The 21,811-nt window shown below is 52.8% G+C and overlaps 1 protein-coding gene across 1 annotated transcript; it reads left to right on the top strand.

The window, feature by feature from the left end:
* The first annotated feature begins 291 nt into the window (after positions 1-291).
* Positions 292-20,029, top strand: LOC138084652 (myosin-3). Its single transcript, XM_068979010.1, has 39 exons — positions 292-495; positions 2,116-2,259; positions 2,779-2,935; positions 4,005-4,032; positions 4,369-4,477; positions 5,051-5,143; positions 5,799-5,862; positions 5,942-6,040; positions 6,795-6,898; positions 6,992-7,130; positions 7,517-7,635; positions 7,726-7,875; positions 8,385-8,555; positions 8,655-8,961; positions 9,069-9,139; positions 9,692-9,779; positions 9,862-9,979; positions 10,570-10,693; positions 10,781-10,917; positions 11,002-11,257; positions 11,577-11,819; positions 11,906-12,082; positions 12,190-12,335; positions 12,415-12,505; positions 12,844-13,233; positions 13,321-13,447; positions 13,862-13,980; positions 14,149-14,345; positions 14,685-14,868; positions 15,451-15,616; positions 15,899-16,023; positions 16,746-17,054; positions 17,171-17,374; positions 17,448-17,573; positions 18,419-18,589; positions 18,690-18,794; positions 18,953-19,048; positions 19,146-19,283; positions 20,003-20,029. The coding sequence occupies exons 1-39, from the start codon at positions 292-294 to the stop codon at positions 20,027-20,029; spliced, it is 5,823 nt and encodes a 1,940-aa protein (XP_068835111.1).
* Positions 20,030-21,811: the final 1,782 nt, after the last annotated feature.

The raw sequence follows: 21,811 nt of genomic DNA, 5'->3' as shown, positions 1-21,811 counted from the left end.
TGTTTATTTTTAAATTTCCCCTTGGCAACACCTGGGCTTTTCAGAAAAGGAAACTGAGTCCCAAGAGCTGCCCCCTCCTTCGGGTTCCTTCACCCGGACTGGGGAGCTTGGGTGGCATCCACTCCGTGCCCTTTGCATAGAGTCAGCACAATACGTGTGAATTTGATTTTTCCACGGGGGTGGATGGGAAAAATCAGATGCTCCTGGCCCACCTTGGTGGGCTCCCACGGGGGCAGGGCTGGAGTCGGGGGTAGGGGGCTGACCTGGTGGGTTCATCCTCCAGCCAACACCATGAGTAGCGACACCGAAATGGAAGTGTTCGGCATCGCCGCTCCCTTCCTCCGGAAGTCGGAAAAGGAGAGGATCGAGGCCCAGAACCAGCCCTTTGATGCCAAAACCTACTGCTTCGTGGTTGACTCTAAGGAAGAGTATGCCAAGGGGAGAATTAAGAGCACCCAGGACGGGAAGGTCACGGTGGAAACCGAAGACAACAGGGTAAGCCCCACCGCTCCCTCTGCAAGCCACTGGCCCTCTGTCTGCTGCCCTGGCTGCCCGGTCGGTGCGTCTGCCCCACACCTGGCCCTCTCCACATGTGAATACCTCCCAGGTACCCTCAAAGAAAGCAGCGTGAACCCTGGCCTCAGGTTGCACGGTGGGAGAACCGCCTGCCTGCGGCTGGCCGAAGCAAGTCACGTTCCAGCACGTTTGTCGATGTTCAAGTCACTCTAGGTCAGCGGGAACCAGCCCTGTGTGTCCCAAGGGTGTGGAGTTGGGAGTCCAACAAGCGGACGACCTCCTTCAGAGCACTCTCCTTTGGGAGCCTAGGTTTCCTCCTGACTCTTCTGGCGATAGTATGTAAGGAAGTAAGGAAAGCAGGTCAGAGACCCTAGTGGACCACAAGCTTGACTGAAGTAGCAGCGTCCCCATATCACGAAGGCAATGAGTAGTGTAGCCCTTTCCTTTCTGCCAGGCTAGCATGGGGGTGCTGGGAGGAATTCTGGACATCCCAACTGTCTGGAATTTAGACCAGAAGAATCCAGAAATGTTCTAAGAAAGGTTCGGATAAAATGGGGGTGGGGATCCAAATGAGAGGAGTGAAGGAAATGGTATCACTGGGTTGGAGGTGAAAGAAAACAGCGTGGAAACCACCCATTGAAACCATCTTCCAAGCCCTGAAGCTCGAGGGCAGCTCTCAGTACGTTTCGGATGACGGAGTGGGGAATGGCTTCCGAAGCTGCAGGGAGCACAGAAGCTAGACCCGGTGGAGGACAGTCCGAGAGGTCCAGACCCTCACCTCACTGGCGGGCTGAGGCCTGGATGGTTTTAGTGAACCCCTGCTTGAAGGCAGGTTTCCTACCACCTGGCCCAGACGCGGGGCCGGGAAAACCACCATCTGCAAGGGAGGTCTCAGACAGGAAGGGGGTGAGCGGAGGGTAGGAGAGCGGAAGGCGGGCTCCACGCCACGACGGGTCTGCTCCTCTCAAGGGGAGCATGAGGATGCCTGTCACCACCGCTCTGCCCGGTGGCGCCTTCCGCCCTGTAGTTCTCTGGCCCCAGAAAGGGAGTGGGGAGGGGGTTCCCTTTCACAGCGCAGGCAGGTGGGGGTGAATGGGCGAGATGCTGGGTGGGGGCTGGGAGCTGCTTTCAGGGAGCTCAGGATGACTCGGGCTGCCGGCCTGGAGGTCCATACCACCGGCCGCCTCCTCTCTGTCCCTGCCTCGGGGATGCCATCCACCTGCCTGTTGCCCTCTAAGTAGATGCCAACACCCATGAGCCGCTGGAACCGGATTTTGGCCCAGCCAGCGTGACCCAGCTGAGGAGTTCCCGCTGGCTCCTGGGCCTGCCTCCTCCTCCCTGAATCCCCTCGAGACCCTCCTCTCCTTTCTGTCATCCTTCCCTCACTTCAGACCACTGGAGACGGAAAAAACAAAAGCCTGAGTATCAGAACCGAACCCCATTCCATCTCCTCCACCATGAGCCACCCCAGCCCCAACTCCCTCCCTGTCAGACAGGCCTTTCCTCCAGCACCCCCTCCTTCTGATCTGGGCATGGGAGACACACCTGTGCACAGAGAAGCCCAGGTGTGCACCATACCCCCCCCCCCCTCCCTTGCAGACGCTGGTGGTGAAGCCAGAGGACGTGTACGCGATGAACCCCCCCAAGTTCGACCGGATCGAGGACATGGCCATGCTGACGCACCTGAACGAGCCGGCCGTGCTGTACAACCTCAAGGACCGCTACACGTCCTGGATGATCTACGTCAGTGCCCACGTCTGCGGGCTCCCGGGACCTGGGCGGGGGTGGGGGTGGGGTGGAGATGCTCATGGGGAGATGGGCTTTAGAAGGCTGTTGGATGGCATCACTGACTCAATGGGCATGAGTTTGAGTAGACTCTGGGAGTTGGTGATGGACAGGGAGGCCTGGCATGCTACAGTCCATGGGGTCGCAAAGAGTCGGACACGACCGAGTGACTGAACTGAACTGAGGCCATTGAACAAAAGGGGGACGAGAGTGATGGAGGATGAGAAAGTGAGAGATGAGTGGGCCCAGGAGGGGACCAGAGGAGGGGTGGGGCTGAGGCCGGGTCCTGGTGCTGTCACTCAGCAGCCGTGGATGGTCACTGCACCCCTCGGGTCTCAGCTGCCTCATCCATAGAGAGAAATCGTATCTTGCCCCCTTTACAAGCTTCTCATAAAGAAAAGTGAAACAGCAAAGGGGGAGGGTTCCATAGGCACACACCCATGTGTACATAAGTGTGCACATTTTATGCCCCCACAGACCTACTCGGGCCTCTTCTGCGTCACCGTCAACCCCTACAAGTGGCTGCCAGTGTACAACCCCGAGGTGGTGGAGGGCTACCGCGGCAAGAAGCGCCAGGAGGCCCCGCCCCACATCTTCTCCATCTCTGACAACGCCTATCAGTTCATGCTCACAGGTAGGTCTCCAAGGAGGAAGCCTGGAGAGGCGGGCAGGGCTCAGGGAGGCTGCAGGTCTGGAATCAGCCGCCCCTCTAGTGTGCAGCCTCCACACAACTGGGAGGTGCTTAAGAAAAAAAAGAGGCCAGAAATTTTAGGGCCTTGCAGGCCTGGGTGAGAAGCTTGGATTTAAGGCAAGCATGGGTTACTTCATGCGAAACTGGCATTTCTGTGGGCCCAAAACAAAGGCTGATAGTTTCATATGGTTCAACCTAATATGATGGGCAGCCAGTGGCTGGCTGTAAGCAGGGGCTTAACCTCTTTGATCTGTATTCTCAAGGAGCAGTCTCTTTGAGCTCCCATGTAGGACAAAACAGAGTCATTGTACAGTGAACTCTGACTGCTGGAGACGTGGAGAACTGGGAAGCTCTTTTTATTTTTATTAAAAACTTTTGATCAAAATATAATTGATTTACAATGTTGTGTTGTTTACAGCAGAGTGATTCAGATATATATATATATTCAGATTTTTTTCCATTATGGTTTATGATAGGATATTGAATACAGTTCCCTGTGTTACACAGTAGGACCTTATTTATTTTATATATAGTCGTCTGTATCCAGTCCGACTCTTTGCGACCCCGTGGACTGTAGCCTACCAGGCTCCTCTGCCCATGGTATTCCCCAGGCAAGAGTACTGGAGTGGGTTGCCATTTCCTTCTCCAAGTTTGTATCTGGTAATCCCCAAATCCTAATTTATTCCTCGGCCACCCCTCTTTCCCCTTCGGTGACCATAGGTTTGTTTCCTATGTGAGTCTGTTTCTAGTTTCCAACTAAGTTCAGTTGTATCATATAGCCACGCGTGAGTGACGTATGGTATTTGTCTTTCTGACTTCAGTTAGTTGGTACTTTTTAGGTTCATTTATGTTGCTGCAAATGGCATTACGTCACTCCTTTTTATGGCCGAGTAATATTCCACTGTGTGTATATACCCCATCTTCTTAATCCACTCCTCTGTAGATGGACATTTAGGCTGAGAAAGTTCCTTTTATAATACCATCAACCCTATTTTATTTTTCCCTTTGGCAGATCGTGAAAACCAGTCTATTCTGATTACGTAAGTATCCAAGGTGTAGAGCGTTTTCACAGCTGTGGCTCTTTGTCCCCAGTGCAGAAGGGGAAGATGCCACTTGCTTTGTTCTGTTAGTGAGAAAGTACAGAGAACAATGTCTGTGAAGCAGAGATGGAGGGGGGACAGGCCAGAAGGCGTGTGAGGCCTCAGGAAGCCGGAGTTCCCTGTCCAGGGTGTTCAGTGGTGCCGTTCTCCCAGGGCCCTTGTCTCTCCGAATGGTCTCCTCTTTGTGGGGAGTCTCACATCTGTTGTGGCTCAGGAGGCTGTTCACACTCACAGGACTCTTTTTCTCCTTCTCTCTCTTTCGATCGCTCCAAATAGTGGAGAATCCGGGGCAGGAAAGACTGTGAACACCAAAAGGGTCATCCAGTACTTTGCAACAATTGCAGCGACTGGAGACCTCGCCAAGAAGAAGGACTCCAAGATGAGGGTAAGGAGAGGAGGCAGGCTGGCTCTGCTTCTGCTGCCAACCCTTGTCTTAACTTCAGAGTGAGGAGGCAGAGGGTATGTGTGGGGTGGGAGGTGCCCGTCTCCTCAGGGAAGGAGTGCTGGCAGGGTTGAAAATCACACGGGACAGCCGGCTCTCCTAGACGATCCAGCGCATCGGTGATCTCACAGGACCAGATTCTGTGACTGCCAAGAAGACAAGCTCTAAGGCTCCGCTGAGAAAAGTCAGTCTGACATACACCAGAGTCACACACACCACCCGGGGAGAACTGTAGCGTCCATTTGCCTTTCAAAACGAATATATCCCAGCAGTATGGTGTGAACACAGGTGACCTCACCACCTGGAGAATGGAGGCACTGAAGGGTTAAATGAGGTTCATGTCAAGATACCCAACCAGAGCCAAACACGACATGGCGACAGGGCTGAGTGAGGTGCTGATGACGTGGTTGGGCCCTCGGTTGGAAAGCAGGGGGCAGGGGAGGAACCAGCTGGGGAGGAGGGGCATCGGAGCTCACCCTCACACGCGGCTCTCCCTGCCCTGACTCCCTGCTCCAGGGGACACTGGAAGACCAGATCATCAGTGCCAACCCACTGCTGGAGGCCTTCGGGAACGCCAAGACCGTGAGGAACGACAACTCGTCCCGCTTCGTGAGTCTGTGCTGGGTCGAGATGGGGTGTCCGCCAAGGCCAGCGAGGAGGCACGATCCCTGCTTCCAGGAACCTGCAGTCCTGGGGTGGATAATGAAAGGAGGAGGAAACAAGTCCACAAGACACTCTGACAGTTCCCTAGCAGATGGGGCGGTAGAGGGGGCCGGGTCTCCTTTAGACAGGGCCCTCCTGGGGGGCGCTGGCCTGTGAACCTGAGATCCACAGGGTGAGGCCGGACACAGTCGCAGAGGCAGGGAGGGGCTGGTGGAGCCAAGGGATCTCCAGGGGGTCTGAGTGGCTGGAGTGAGGCAGGCTCTGCGAGATGAGGTGGGGAAGTGAGGAGGGGCAGTGGGAAGGGACCTGGAGCCTGGGAGCATGCAGGCCAGGAGAAGGGTCTGGTTTCATTCCAGAAGTCAGGATCCTGTTAGAGGGAAGTGATATGGTTTGATTTGCGTCTTGAACAGAACATGACTCTGCTGACTGGGGTGGCATGTGGAAGCAGTGTGGAACAAGGGAGTGGGGGAAGGCACAGCAAAGCAGGGAGAGAGGTGACAAGGACGCTTAACTGCAAGTTCCTGGGGAAAAGGCTCTGTTCCACTCCCCAGGTGGGCAGGAACACCTGGAGTCAGGTTACCTGGTCTTCCTTCCCCGACAGGGCAAGTTCATCCGCATCCATTTTGGTACCACAGGGAAGCTGGCCTCTGCAGATATTGAAACGTGTAAGTAGATTCCTAGGATCAGATGTTTTGGGACATCGGGGCAACAGTTTGGAAGACACTCCTGTGTTTGCGTTCTTAGATCTGCTGGAAAAGTCAAGGGTGACCTTCCAGCTGAAGGCTGAGAGAAGCTACCACATCTTCTACCAGATTCTTTCCAATAAGAAGCCCGAGCTCATAGGTGAGGATGCCCCCAGAGGGGCTGGTCTGGGGCCTGTCAGCTCTTGGGTGAGTGGACTGAAGAGAGTTGTGCCTACTCGCAGAGGAAATTTGTTTTAGAAATGGGGTGTGGCTGTTTTGACAGTGATGTGCCAATCTGAGAAATGCAATCCAATGGACAGAAAAAGAATGAGGCACGATTGCCTTCGGCTTTGGTTCAGGGAAACTGGCTGAATGACTTAGCGTTTACTGGTCCTCTGATGCCCCCTTGTGGTCAGCCACAAAGCCAATCTTCCACCAAATGCTGGGAGGCCCGCGTCAAGTCAGAGGAACTGCCAGCTGGTGGATGTCCACCCCGCTTTTCATTTGGCACCTAACAGGGGCTCCGTGCCCTTCTCTGCTCTCTGGCTATGTCTGCTCTGCATTCTGGGCCCAATCCTGGAAACAGGCTGCAGCTTTCAACAGGTTTTGGAAAAGACGACGATTATACCAAACCATCTGGGCTTCCCTCCAATGGCTCTCTGTGTCTTGGCCCACGCTCAGCCCGTTTTCCTGATTAATCTTTCCCAACCGACATGGATCTGTGCTGTCTGCACACAAAGCAAAAGGGTTTAAGTGTTCTCTCTGGGGTTTGTACCCTGTGTGGCCGGGATGGGTGCAGAGTCTTCCCCGGACTTTATATTCAGCTACAGTGTGAGTATGAGAGGCTGTTTAGCCCCAGGCGGGGGTATTTCCTTTGCATCCATGTGACCCCCTCTAACTGGTCATCATTGCAGAGCTGCTGCTCATCACAACCAACCCTTATGACTACCCCTTCATCAGCCAGGGCGAGATCCTGGTGGCCAGCATTGACGACGCTGAGGAGCTGCTGGCCACGGATGTAAGTAGATCAGGGAGAAGGAAGTGTGTGTGGCGGGGGGCTCCTGCTCCATCCCTGACGTCAGCCAGCTGACACGCTCTCCTGCAATGCCAGAGCGCCATTGACATCCTGGGCTTCACCCCCGAGGAGAAGTCTGGGCTCTACAAGCTGACAGGCGCCGTGATGCACTACGGGAACATGAAGTTCAAGCAGAAGCAGCGGGAGGAGCAGGCAGAGCCGGACGGCACAGAAGGTACCCCATCACCCGCTGGGGCGTGCGCTAGAGCCGGGGCCTCCCTTGAAAGTGATCAATCCTCCTCCCCCTGGAGAGATGAACCTCTGCGGGGCTCAGATGCCGACAGGTTACTGCCCTGTCTGCTGAGTCCCTCGAGTGGTCCTGCTTCAGACGTGGTGAGGAGTGACCAGGGTTTTGTGGAACCCAGCGCTGCCTTTTCACAAAGCCCATTATATTCTCTGAGTGACTTAGTGCCCACAGGTGAACAGTTTAGAGACACATAATGTAAACACACGGAGATGAGCTGAGCTGAGCCTTGAAACATCTGGAGGATTTTCAGAGGGGTTCTTTGGCTTTGCCAGTTACCTGGGGTTTCCCTTGTAACTGGCCTTCTTTCCTGCCAGTGGCTGACAAGACAGCCTATCTGATGGGCCTGAATTCTTCGGACCTCCTGAAAGCTTTATGCTTCCCCAGAGTGAAAGTTGGGAATGAGTATGTTACCAAGGGCCAGACCGTGGATCAGGTAAGTGACTGCCAGGAGGCTGGGAAGGGATGCAGGCACCCGATGCCTCCTGCCCACAGACGCAACACAGGTGCTGACCCCCACACACAGGTGCACCACGCCGTGAACGCCCTCTCCAAATCCGTCTACGAGAAGTTGTTCCTGTGGATGGTCACTCGCATCAACCAGCAGCTGGACACCAAGCTGCCGAGACAGCACTTCATTGGCGTCCTGGACATCGCAGGCTTTGAGATCTTCGAGGTTTGCATTCCTGATATTCAGGTGGCTTCATCTGGGGGCTGGTTCTCAGGATCACAGGCAAGATGTCCAGGCAGCCACTTGTCACCCCATATCACATCTGGCACTAGACGGAGCGTGGGTCAGGTACAAGTGTGTACACCCATTAGAGCATGTTGTCAGTGTCTACCAGGTATAAGACTTGCAGGTGAATAGAAGATGAGCTTGTAGTTTGTAGATGATGACGAGAAGTATGTAAGTACGCAGAAGACCAACTATAGATAAAACAAACTGTGGCCAGGGTCCAGGAGAGGCCCAGGCCGTGGACTTAGGAGACGGAGAGGGGTCTTCTAGCTTGAGTTCTGGAGAAAACTCTAAGATGTGATGTGAGCTGAGCCCAAGAATGTGACCACACCTGCAAGCATAGCTGAGCTGCTGGGAGGCCGAGACAAGGAGAAAGAAGGAGGTTGGTGGGTCTTTTAACTTCGAAAGCAGTCTAACCTTCCGTGTGGACATTATGTTTTCGATGTCAGTTCAACAGCCTGGAGCAGCTATGCATCAACTTCACCAACGAGAAGCTGCAACAGTTTTTCAACCACCACATGTTCGTGCTGGAGCAGGAGGAGTACAAGAAGGAAGGCATCGAGTGGACGTTCATCGACTTCGGGATGGACCTGGCCGCCTGCATCGAGCTCATCGAGAAGGTACCTGCCATGTGTGCTTGGTAACCGCCCCTCACAGGCCTGACGCTTGTCATTGCAGCTCACACCCACTCACCCCGTGTGCGCTCTGCCTTGGTCCAGCCTATGGGCATCTTCTCCATCCTGGAAGAGGAGTGCATGTTCCCCAAGGCCACGGACACCTCCTTCAAGAACAAGCTGTATGACCAGCACCTGGGCAAGTCTGCCAACTTCCAGAAGCCCAAGGTGGTCAAGGGCAGAGCCGAGGCCCACTTCTCCCTGATCCACTACGCAGGCACCGTGGACTACAGTGTCTCGGGCTGGCTGGAGAAGAACAAGGACCCCCTGAACGAGACGGTGGTCGGGCTGTACCAGAAGTCCTCCAACAGGCTCCTGGCACACCTCTACGCCACCTTCACCACCGCGGATGGTAACAGACTCCCAGGCTGCCTCGAATCCACCCTTCTCCCCCAGCTCAACCCACAAAGGAAACAGCTCTGGAGGCCTGCTAACACCACACACCATCTTTTCTTTCAGCTGACAGCGGAAAGAAGAAAGTTGCCAAGAAAAAAGGTTCTTCCTTCCAAACCGTCTCTGCCCTTTTCAGGGTAAGAAAGATAGAAGTTTATTTGCTTGTAATGGGCTTAAGTCATCTCAAAATGAGCAACGTAGAGATGCTGAACTTGGTTTATTCAAGAATAGTGATGTGGTCTTAATCTGCTTACTGTCACTTAGGAGAGTGGTAGTATACGTAGATGAGTGCTAACAATTGCAGGACCAGAATTTAACCCCCACCTTACACGCAACTGGCCGGGTTGCCTGGGAGGCGAGTCCTCAGCATGAACTTTCTGACTTGCCTGAAGGACACAAGGCAGTAGCGTCTCATGCACCCAGTGGAGCCAGATAGCGCCCCCGAGTTAACTCAGCAGGCGTCCTGTACTTGGCTGGTCTCTGGCTCACTGTGAAGCAAAAGACTGTCATATCAGTGACTTGCCTACACTTCTTGCCAAATGGACTATTGAAAGGCCTTTTGAAAAGAGTTAAATAAGACCTTTATTAGAATTCACAAGAAGTTTAAAATACCTTTTTTTGTTACACTGTATCTCTGTGTCTGTAAAAGCCTACAGTCTGCTCACTGTCAAATTGAATCTGTCTTTTAGGAAAACCTGAACAAGTTGATGTCAAATTTAAGAACAACACACCCTCACTTTGTGCGCTGTATAATTCCCAATGAGACCAAAACCCCAGGTAAGACGCCCGCCGGCTCTGGAGGCAGTGAGGTCAGGTTTCAGGAGAGTCTGTGCGAAGCTGGCACTGCTTCTCTCCTCAGGTGCCATGGAGCACAGCCTGGTCCTGCACCAGCTGCGCTGTAATGGGGTGCTGGAGGGCATCCGCATCTGCAGAAAGGGCTTCCCCAACAGGATCCTCTACGGGGACTTCAAACAGAGGTGCGTAGTAAGAGGGCTTCCCCAGCAGATCAGCGGTCAAGAACCTGCCTGCCCATGCTGGAGACCCGGGTTTCATCCCTGGGTCAGGAAGATCCCCTGGAGAAGGGCATGGCAACCCACTCCAGTATTCTTGCCTGGAGAATTCCATGCACAGAGGAGCCTGGCAGGCTGCAATCTGTGGTGTTACAAAGAGTTAGACATGACTTAGCTACTGAACATGCATATGTAATAGAAATGTTCCATTTGTTTCTTGAGGAGGTGTGTAAATGCTAGAATTTGAGAGGGAAAAACACTGAACAGCTGTGGACTCCATGTAAAATGATTTAACCACCACCTGGTCAAGGTATACATGCTTCTTTCTCCCACACTTTCTTAGGGCCTTTTCTGATACACCACGTGGCAGAAAAGGACGTGGCAAAGAAGAGTTAGGAGGCCTAGATTTCAGGCCACTGTTTGCCCTGTGACCAAGGGCGAGTTTCCTTCCCTCTCAGGACCTTGGCCTTCTTGCCTCTTGGAAGAGAGGCCTGAACTGGTTTCCAAAGTTCACATCTTTGCTAATAGCCTATGATGTTTCTGTGTCCACATGGCAGATACCGAGTGCTTAATGCCAGTGCCATCCCCGAGGGGCAGTTCATCGACAGTAAGAAGGCGTGTGAAAAGCTGCTGGCATCCATTGATATCGACCACACTCAGTACAAGTTTGGACATACCAAGGTACTGTGTCAGTTCCACAGACGCAGGCCTGTGGTCCCTGACAGACTCTTCCAGAAAACTGACCCAGGGCATCTGTCTCCCCTCAAGGTGTTCTTCAAGGCTGGCTTGCTGGGAACCCTGGAGGAAATGAGGGATGACCGCCTGGCCAAGCTGATCACCCGGACGCAGGCCGTGTGCAGAGGGTTCCTCATGCGTGTGGAATTCCAGAAGATGGTGCAGAGAAGGTCGAGTGGGGTCTCTGCTCAGATCTGAGCTCTTTGGGAGAAGTGGGGAGTCTCTCTTAGAAACAGCTGATGTTTTGTTTTCAGGGAGTCCATCTTCTGCATCCAATACAACATTCGAGCCTTCATGAACGTCAAGCACTGGCCCTGGATGAAACTCTTTTTCAAAATCAAGCCCCTTCTCAAGAGTGCAGAGACGGAGAAGGAGATGGCCACCATGAAGGAAGAGTTCCAGAAAACCAAGGATGAACTGGCCAAGTCAGAGGCCAAAAGGAAGGAACTGGAAGAAAAGCTGGTGACTCTAGTGCAAGAGAAGAATGACTTGCAGCTGCAAGTGCAAGCTGTATGTGCCTAGGAATTTAGATTTTTTTCTCCTAGATTTGATTATCTGAGAAAACTGGACTTGGGGTGGGATTTTTGCTTGTCACTGGGTATGTTTCATAAAGGATTCCATTTATAACAAAATACTTTGTTATTGTTCCCTTGCTGAGCTGTGGCCAGCTCTCTGGGACTCCATGGATTGCAACATGCCAGGCTCCTCTGTCCTTTACTATCTCCTGGAGTTTGTTCAAATTCACTCATTCAACAAAATACTGGAATGTCACAAACTTTACCTTTAAACCATTAAAGGAAATCATGATTCTCATTTTTTTTTTTTAAAGGAAAGTGAAAACCTGTTGGACGCAGAGGAAAGATGTGATCAGCTGATTAAAGCCAAGTTCCAGCTGGAGGCTAAGATCAAGGAAGTGACAGAGAGAGCTGAGGATGAGGAAGAGATGAATGCTGAGCTGACGGCCAAGAAGAGGAAACTGGAGGATGAATGTTCGGAACTGAAGAAAGACATAGACGACCTTGAGCTGACCCTGGCCAAGGTTGAGAAGGAGAAACACGCCACAGAGAATAAGGTACACCCTTGTGGGTCTTTCCACTGCTATGGTCAGTACAAACCCAACTTGATATTTTCTTAGAATTGCTTGTGGCATCTTCCTAGGTTAAAAACCTCACTGAAGAACTTGCCGGGTTGGATGAAACCATTGCAAAGTTAACCAGAGAGAAGAAGGCCCTCCAGGAGGCCCATCAGCAGACCCTGGATGACCTGCAGGCAGAAGAGGACAAAGTCAGTTCTCTGAGCAAAATCAAGAGCAAACTGGAACAGCAGGTGGATGATGTGAGTGAAGGATGCCAACTGGGAGGCCTGGGTTGGGGCAGGAAGAGCCCCCGGGGCACCCATGGTGCAAAGCATTTGTTCTTAAAAGGAGATGGTGCCTTTTGCAGCTGGAAAGCTCCCTGGAACAAGAAAAGAAGCTCCGTGTAGACCTGGAAAGGAACAAAAGGAAGCTGGAGGGAGACCTGAAGCTCGCCCAGGAGTCCATCCTGGATCTGGAGAACGACAAGCAGCAGCTGGATGAGCGGCTCAGGAAGTGCGCCCTGACACCGCTGTGCTCAGGTTCCCCGTGCCCGGGTGTCTGGTCCTCACATGCCCTGCATTTCCCTTCACAGGAAAGATTGTGAGTACTGTCAACTGCAAAGCAAAGTGGAAGATGAGCAGACTCTGGGCCTGCAGTTTCAGAAGAAAATCAAAGAGCTACAGGTAGGGGGCGCTTGGGACTCTGCTTTCACGCTCGGTCACACATGGTGAGCTGGCGTGTCTGCTGTGCACTGTCAGAGCAAGGGGCAGGACCGTGGGCCTCGTCTGTCCAGGCTGACAGTAGCAATGAACAGTTTTCCCACAATTTAAACAAAACACGTAATTGAAGTATTTCACATCAACCCATAGTCAGAGTGGAGGATACTCATTATCAGTCGCTGCAGGAAAGGCTCATGTCAGGGGAAACTCAGTCTTGGGAGCAGCCCAAGACTTGGCTGGTCTAATGGGAGGGGAAACTAGCCTGTTCTTGACACTGGGAGTCAGATGGCCTGCCCGCACAGGCCCGGATCGAGGAGCTGGAAGAAGAGATCGAGGCCGAGAGGGCGACCCGCGCCAAGACGGAGAAGCAGCGCAGCGACTACGCCCGGGAGCTGGAGGAGCTGAGCGAGCGACTGGAGGAGGCGGGGGGCGTCACGTCCACCCAGATAGAGCTGAACAAGAAGCGGGAGGCCGAGTTCCTGAAGCTGCGCCGGGACCTGGAGGAGGCCACCCTGCAGCACGAGGCCATGGTGGCTGCTCTTCGCAAGAAGCACGCGGACAGCGTGGCCGAGCTGGGGGAGCAGATCGACAACCTGCAGAGGGTCAAGCAGAAGCTGGAGAAGGAGAAGAGCGAGTTCAAGCTGGAGCTCGATGACCTGGGCAGCAACGTGGAGAGCGTGTCCAAGTCTAAGGTTCGGGGGTGGGAGGCAGGGGGCTCCCACCATTGCCCCTCCACACCTGAGCACTGCCTCAGCTCTCTCCCCTTCCGTACCCTGCAGGCAAATCTGGAGAAGATTTGCCGCACCCTGGAGGACCAGTTAAGCGAGGCCCGGGGCAAGAACGAGGAGATTCAGAGGAGCCTGAGTGAGCTGAGCACCCAGAAGTCCCGGCTGCAGACAGAGGCTGGTGAGCGCTGGGGAACGGGAGGGGCGGCGCCTTCCGGACACCCACCTGGGACAGCAGGTCAAAACCAAAGGCAGGATTTGTTTGGGGAGGACTTCTAGGGAAGCAGATTTTTGGGAGAGAGGCAATCAGAATAACCTAGGAAAGGCCATTCAGAGTGCCCTGGAGGAGGTGAGCACTGAGAGTCCAGTAAGGAGAGAGGAGTGAGGAGGGGCCCGGAACACCCCCTGCTCCCCGAGCACCCTCGAGACGTTTGCCACCAGGGTGTACAGCGTCTCACCAGGGTGTGCACTCAGCTTCCTTGTCATGGACACGTGCCTTCACCCCCAGATCTCAGCACAGTGCCTTACACACAGTAGGAATGTGTGAGTGAATGAACAGACAGACGAAATAAAAATGTTTCCCTTCTGGACACAGGTGAGCTGAGTCGTCAGTTGGAGGAAAAGGAGAGCACAGTATCGCAGCTTTCCAGGAGCAAGCAAGCATTTACCCAGCAAATAGAAGAGCTCAAGAGGCAGTTAGAGGAAGAGAGCAAGGTACATAGCTGAGGGAATGCTCCCCGATCTAACTTCTACGCACCACCTACAGAAACAAAAGACAACTTTATTCATAGGTGATGACAGCGGGAACACATCTGGACTGCATCACGCACACAACCTGAAACATTCACGCACTGGGCCTCTCCTCTCTCCTGACTTCCGCAGGCCAAGAGCGCGCTGGCCCATGCCCTGCAGGCAGCCCGCCACGACTGTGACCTGCTGCGGGAACAGTACGAGGAGGAGCAGGAAGCCAAGGCTGAGCTGCAGAGGGCACTGTCCAAGGCCAACAGCGAGGTGGCCCAGTGGAGGACCAAGTACGAGACGGACGCCATCCAGCGCACGGAGGAGCTGGAGGAGGCCAAGTATGTAACTCTGTCTTCAGAAGAACCAGCACTTCTAAATGACCAAATGACAGAGAGCACTGACATTAGCACTGCTCGAGAGTGAATGTTACCATCTTTTAAGGCAGTTCTGTGCCAGCAGAGGACTTGTGTGAGCACATTTCATTGAGACAAACGACTGTGATCTTGGTTACAGGCAGGCAGGCTACTAATCACTGATTTTTAGCAGACAGGAGGTTCTCCTGGGCTTATGAAAGGAAAGCTGTTTGAATCACATAGGTTAGTGATTCCAGCTAGATGAATAGTGATGTTCAAGAAGGACTGAAGCTTAAACAGCATCTGCTTCTCATTTGTTTTAAGGAAAAAGCTGGCTCAGCGCCTCCAGGATTCCGAGGAGCAGGTGGAGGCAGTGAATGCGAAGTGTGCGTCCCTGGAGAAGACCAAGCAGAGGCTGCAAGCAGAGGTGGAGGACCTGATGGTCGACGTGGACAGAGCCAACTCCCTGGCCGCCGCCCTGGACAAGAAGCAGAGGAATTTTGACAAGGTGCGGGGTGGGCGCAGGAGGTGGGGCCCCAGTCTTGACTGCCTCAGAAGCAGTGAGACCTGGGGCGAGCCCCTAAAACCAAAAGGGAGTGGGATGCAGGTGGGGGTCCCCTTTAAACACTTCAGTGGAGACAAGCCACCTCCTCCAGTGTCGTCCAGCCCCAAGCATTCTTGGTCCCCAACATGGCTGGTCTGTCTGGGTGGCTGATGTGGAAATCTAATTCGGGTCCTACAAGGAGGGTTTCTGGCAGCCTCCCCTTCAGTATGACAAGTAAGGTTGATCTGAACAGAGGTTTTAATGAAATATTTAGAAGTGCAGGGCCATTTTCGTAGTAGGGAAAGTAGGCCCAGCTAATTCCTTCCCAAAGGGTCCACTTGCTTTTTGGAGATGGCAGTTACTGTTGACCAGTGACTGATCTTGAATTGATTTATGGAATGAAATCTTGGTTAGTCAACAGTCAGGAACAAGCGACACAGCCAAGGGGACCCCGATTCTCAGAGTGTTTACACTCATGGGGGTCCTGAGATAGAAGCTGGAGGTGAAGGGTCATGAACAGAGGTGCCTTTCTCCCCGGCATTGCAGGTGCTTGCCGAGTGGAAAACCAAGTGTGAGGAGAGCCAGGCGGAGCTGGAGGCATCTCTGAAGGAGTCCCGCTCCTTGAGCACCGAGCTCTTCAAACTGAAAAATGCCTACGAAGAAGCCTTAGATCAACTTGAAACTGTGAAACGAGAAAATAAGAATTTGGAGCGTAAGCAGTTTGTGTGAAATCCCCCTTCATGCTATCGCCAGAGTGTTAGGCTGTAGGAGTGTGACTTCAGGACCCAACCTCATCTGCGTGTCTGTTAGCGCAGGCACAGGAAGCATTCCACACCCAAGGGCTTGTTTCCGAGCCTCTCTATGTCCAGTATCTTATCTCCAGCAAGCAGCATCCTTAGAGCTTGACAAACTAGTTAAGAGCATCCGGCTAGTGCTTCCTCTGTGTGGAAACCTGTGCGGAAGTTCAAGAGCAATCAAACTTCTCTCTTTACAGAGGAGATAGCAGATCTCACGGAGCAAATCGCTGAAAGTGGTAAAACCATCCATGAACTGGAAAAATCAAGGAAACAGATCGAGCTGGAAAAGGCTGATATTCAGCTGGCTCTGGAGGAAGCAGAGGTGAGCACAACGCCCGGGAGGCAGTAAGGCAGCAGCTGCTGTGACGGTGGGGCTCCAGCCTGGCCCCACTCAAGGTCTGCAGAGTGACAGTCCTCATGTTGGTTCTTTTCCTAGCAAACTACGTGGACGAATACCTGTGAATACCTGCGAATAATCTTGAAATTACTGGAGAAAATCACTATGTTAAAATAGGTCTAAAAATGAGATTTTACAAAAGGCTGAGATGAATTTAAAATATCTATAGTCTCTTAAGTGCCTAAGAAATATGATCTAAATGTTACTGTTGTTTCATAGTATAATAAAAACAAACTGCAATGAAATATTTTATTCCTGCACTGAAGGTAAGTTAGGGATTTTTAAAAAAAGAGTTTTGAATATTATTGAGTTAGTTACAAATATTCCATTGGAGTTTTCTTACCCCAGAGAGGAATGTAGCAGAGAATGGCATTCTATCATGTATACTATTATGTAAGAATTGAATCGCCAGTCTATGTCGTCAGCATGCTTGGGGCTGGTACATGGGGATGACCCACAGAGATGTTATGGGGAGGGAGGTGGGAGGGGGGTTCATGTTTGGGAACACATGTAAGAATTAAAGATTTTAAAATTTAAAAAAAAAAAAAAGAAAAGAAAGCTGAAATTCAAAAAAACAAAAAAAAAGGAATGTAGCAGGCTCTGTCCCATCACTGGTATCATTTCTGTTTTGTTTTTGTTCTTCAAAGGCCACCCTTGAACATGAAGAGGCCAAGATCCTCCGAATCCAGCTGGAACTGACACAAGTGAAATCAGAAATCGATAGAAAGATGGCCGAAAAAGATGAAGAGATCGAACAGCTGAAAAGGAACTACCAGAGAACAGCAGAGACGATGCAGAGTGCCCTGGACGCCGAGGTGCGGAGCCGGAACGAGGCCATCAGGGTCAAGAAGAAGATGGAGGGGGACCTGAACGAAATCGAGATCCAGCTGAGCCATGCCAACCGCCAGGCCGCGGAGACCGTCAGACACCTCCGGAGTGTCCAGGGGCAGCTGAAGGTGTGTGGGCTCCCTGGTGGGGAACCTCTCCATCCTCAGACACGCACATCAATGGGGTGGCCTCAGGGTCCTCTGGCCTCAACTTCATGCAGACGCTTCCATTACTGTCTGGCCAGGATACCCAGCTCCACCTGGATGATGCTCTCCGCGGCCAAGAGGACCTGAAGGAGCAGCTGGCGATCGTGGAGCGCAGAGCCAACCTGCTGCAGGCCGAGGTGGAGGAGCTGCGGGCCACCCTGGAGCAGACGGAGAGGAGCAGGAAGATCGCAGAGCAGGAGCTCCTGGATGCCAGTGAGCGCGTCCAGCTCCTGCACACCCAGGTGAGCGGAGGGGAGGCGGGCCGGGTCCTGGCCTTGGACGTGCCAGGTGGTAACCCTGCTCCTCCCGCCGCAGAACACCAGCCTCATCCACACCAAGAAGAAGCTGGAGACGGACCTCACGCAGCTCCAGAGTGAGGTCGAGGATGCCAGCAGGGATGCGAGGAACGCTGAAGAGAAAGCGAAGAAGGCCATCACCGACGTGAGGCCCCTCCCTGCCCTGCACTTCATCCAGGCCCTCTCTCTCCAGCCCTGAGCTGGTTCCCATCAGACGGGGTGGGGCCTCCCCAGGGCACATGTTGGGTGAACTCTGCTCTAGAAGCACTCCCCCGACCCCCAGAACTCAGCGTGTGCCCTCCCACACGTTAATAAGGGGGGCAATGAAAAATAAGAGGAGTGTGGATGAGAAAGACCGGAAGGAATTCTGTTCATGTCTTGTGCCCTGGGAGAGGTATGCTCTTCTTCCCTTCTATTCATGGCTGATTCCAAATATGAAAACGAAACACCCCCCCCCCCCCGCCTTGTTTGGACCATACCTAACAGTCAGGTCACCTCAGAGAAAGCCCGCTTCCCGCCCCAGCACCCACCTTCCTGCTCCAGAGGCCTGTCCCTGGACGCGCGGTTCCCACAGCGCCACCTGCTGCTGGTGGGGAGCACTACCCCGCGATTATTCGCGCCCTGCACCGTCCGCACCTCCAGTTCCCTCAGCCTCCCGACTCCACACCTGTGACGCTGGGTTATAGACTCAGAGTTCTATAACTCACGGGTTGGTAATGAAAGAAGGGATTTCCTTGGGGTGGGGAGGTCCCGAAGGGGCCAGTTAAAGAAAGGGAAGAAACCATTTCCCATGCAGCCCTTGGAGGTCTCACTGTCCGGCTTACATACCTGGTACAGTTCTTCCCAGAGTCCATGGTGGTGTGGTGGGCTCAGGCATCATGTCACCTGTGCCCTTTGTCAGCAGCATGGCTCTAGTCCTCCGGGTCCCCAGATTTTGACAGTTCCAAGCACCTGACCTTTGTTTACATCTCAGTGGGATGTGCTTTTCAGGCGGCCATGATGGCCGAGGAACTGAAGAAGGAGCAGGACACCAGCGCCCACCTGGAGCGGATGAAGAAGAACCTGGAGCAGACGGTGAAGGACCTGCAGCACCGCCTGGACGAGGCTGAGCAGCTGGCCCTGAAGGGCGGGAAGAAGCAGATCCAGAAGCTGGAGACGCGGGTACTTGGGGGAGGGACCCCAGCATAATAAGTGGAGCTTTCCAGCCTGCCCTGGTCATGCTCCATCTAGCCCCAGACTAATTTCCCAAGTGCTCCCCCAGATCCGAGAGCTGGAGTCTGAGCTTGAGGGGGAGCAGAAGAAGAACACTGAGTCTGTCAAGGGCCTGAGGAAGTATGAGCGGCGGGTCAAGGAGTTAACTTACCAGGCAAGTGGAAGGAAACCCCAGGGGCATTTCCTCTGTAATGCGGAACCTCACCCTGGGTCCTCTCTGAAAACAGGGAGAAACTCTTTAGCCCAGGCACTGGGACCTTTTGCGTCCCTGTCCCCTCCTGGTGACCTGCCATCCCATGTTCTCTCTTGAAGAGTGAAGAGGACAGGAAGAATGTGCTGAGATTACAGGATCTGGTGGACAAACTTCAAGTGAAGGTCAAGTCCTACAAGAGGCAGGCGGAGGAGGCTGTAAGTCAGCACGACCCCAGGGCGACAACCCGCCCTGCTTATGCCCGGGAGCTCCAGAGAGGAGCTCACTGCTCATACCCACTTGACTCTCTTTTAGGATGAACAAGCCAACGCTCATCTCACCAAGTTCCGAAAAGCTCAGCATGAGCTGGAGGAGGCTGAAGAACGGGCCGATATTGCTGAATCTCAAGTCAATAAGCTGCGAGCGAAGACCCGAGACTTCACCTCCAGCCGGGTAGGTGATCCTGAGGCTCTGGGTGGGGAGGACGAGGAGGGGAGGTGTGGCTCCCGGGGAGGAAGCCCCCCGAGATGGAGACATTTTTGAGATGGACGGGACCCTGGAGCACCATCGACTTTAGAACTGGTCCGTCTGGGATTTGCTTAGAGCCACACAGCTGAGAAGAGCCCGGCTAAACCCAGGTCTGTGAGTCCCAGTAAAACACTGTCCTGAAGAGCAGGGAGTGGTCCCTCCGTGGGAACGGAGCTCTCGGGCGCCCTCTGCTGCCGGCCTCCGTCACCGCACTCACCGCGTGTAAGTCCCTAAGTGAAGGTCGCTCAGTTGTGTCTGACTGTTGGTGACCCCATGGACTGTAGCCCACAAGGTTCCTCTGTCCACGGGATTCTCCAGGCAAGAACACTGGAGTGGGTAGCCATTCTCTTCTCCAGGGGCTCTTCTCAACTCAGGGATCGAACCCAGGTCTCCTGCATTGCAGGTGGATTCTTTACCGTCTGAGACACTAGGGAAGACCACCCCTGGGCTGTTCTGAGGACCAGGCTCTCAGGCCTGGGGTGACGGCCACCACCTAGACAGTCGTGTATCCATTTGCCTGCGATCCAAGGAGTACCCCGTGTCCTCTGAGACAGACAAGCAAGCAACCGCATGCTTGCGGGGAGGGGAAGCAGCCGGAAGAGAGGCTCTGCTTACATAACTAGAAATGTCCATTTTCTCCCCAGATGGTGGTCCACGAGAGTGAAGAGTGAGCCCCCTCCTCTGCAACAGGACAGAAAATATGCAAAATGTGTATTTTCATGGTTCCTGATTCTGCTACTCTTCATGTGACTGCTTTTCACATGCAATAAACTTTGTTTTCAGTTCGGGGCTGTTTCGTTGTATTTGTTTTCTCTTCCCAGTGTGGAAATGGTTCACTGGTGATATTTATGCCCAATGTGGAAATCTCCGCAGATGGCTTGATAAAGCTATTCTGCATATTTTCTGGGGTGTGTATGTGGGGACAGGGAGAGATTGCTTTTGGTTTACATTTGAGATTAGGTGAACCACTGCTCTGGCAGGAGATGGGGGAGTTTGTCCAAAGAGTCATCCCCCAGTACAACGTGAGGGACGCATGAAGGCTTGGTTCAGGAAAGCCCTGCCTCAAACTGAACTGGGTTATAAGGCAGGGGCTAGAGTCCCCCTACACCCTCTCAGGGAACTGCCCTGGAGTACAGGAAAAGTTTCTTAGGCAGCACTCCACGTGAGCGCTGCACTAACTACTGGGAATACATAACTGAGTGAAATAGCGCCAGTCCCCCCAGAGCTCGGGCGACATCTGCCACTGAGTTCTCGGCTCAGTCTACATGATTTCAAAGCCGCACAGCAGAAAAATCCCAGCCCTACCCAGGGTAAGCCTGTCTTTATGAGAAAATACAGTAGGAAGTCAGAATACTACCTGGGCGCCCTGCTACAGAAACAGAATCGTCAAACTTGGAATTATTTGTTCGTCATTATCAAAAATATTGTCAAGTGCCCTCCTTTATCTGATTCTGGGGGATTAGATGACCCAGACTTACTCAGGAGGAGTTAAAGCATCAGGAGAGCTCAGCGCCTTCTGGGATTTGTCATCCACAGAAAGACGGCCACTGTGGCCTGTAAGTGATTTCAGATCATTTTACCTTAAAGACCACATCTCTCTGTCGTGCTTTCCCCCTTTCTGGCAACGCTGTGACTAGAACGTGCTGTGTCCTCCTGGGGGGTCTACTGATGAAAGGAATCCCAGCAGTGAGACCAAGGCTGGGCCAGGCCTGGCCTGAGGCTGGGCCAAGGGTTGCGTTTGCCCAGAGCCTCTCTGCTGCACACTGATGGCTATAGGCCACCTTCCGGGGAAAGTGGGGGATGGAAGAAGCAGACAAAGCTTGCTACAGAGGTGTTCAAACTGGTAGATGAAGAAGGAATGAAAGGTCTGGCACGTCACCATTTTTATACAAATTATGAACCCCTGATGAATTATGGCTACTAGTATTACAAAAATAAGACAACAAGACATGACATGCCTGCAGAAAGAAGTATATACATCACTGCCCAGGAAAAATCCCCATCCAGCAACCACACTGGGGTCTGATCCAGACCCTAATTATATCCACCGACTTACAGGAAAGCAGAAACAGACCCAAGATAGAACCAATAAACTCCAGGACATGGGGAACGCAACTGAACACAACATCTAGTTTTTTCAATAAATGAATCACAAGGGGAAAAAAATCCATGAAAGAAATGGAAGGAGGAATTCTAGATTAAACGAGACTCAGCCCTATCCACCAACTGCTCAGCTTGGACCTTGTTAGGACACGCATGTATATCCCATCAGGTAAAATGTGAATAATGACTAGATATTTGATGATGATATGGGATTATTGTTCATTTTCAAGGTGATACTATGATAATGTTTTCTAAAATAGTCCTTATCTTTTAAAAATACATAATAAAATACAAATAAAAAAGGAAGAAAGAAAAGCAAGCAAGACCACCTTTGAAGTGAACTCACTTTA

Source organism: Capricornis sumatraensis, chromosome 8 (assembly GCF_032405125.1).
Source record: "Capricornis sumatraensis isolate serow.1 chromosome 8, serow.2, whole genome shotgun sequence".
Taxonomy (NCBI): domain Eukaryota; kingdom Metazoa; phylum Chordata; class Mammalia; order Artiodactyla; family Bovidae; genus Capricornis; species Capricornis sumatraensis.
The sequence above is the reverse complement of the archived record's forward strand: the minus strand, read 5'-3'. Positions and strand labels throughout refer to the sequence as shown.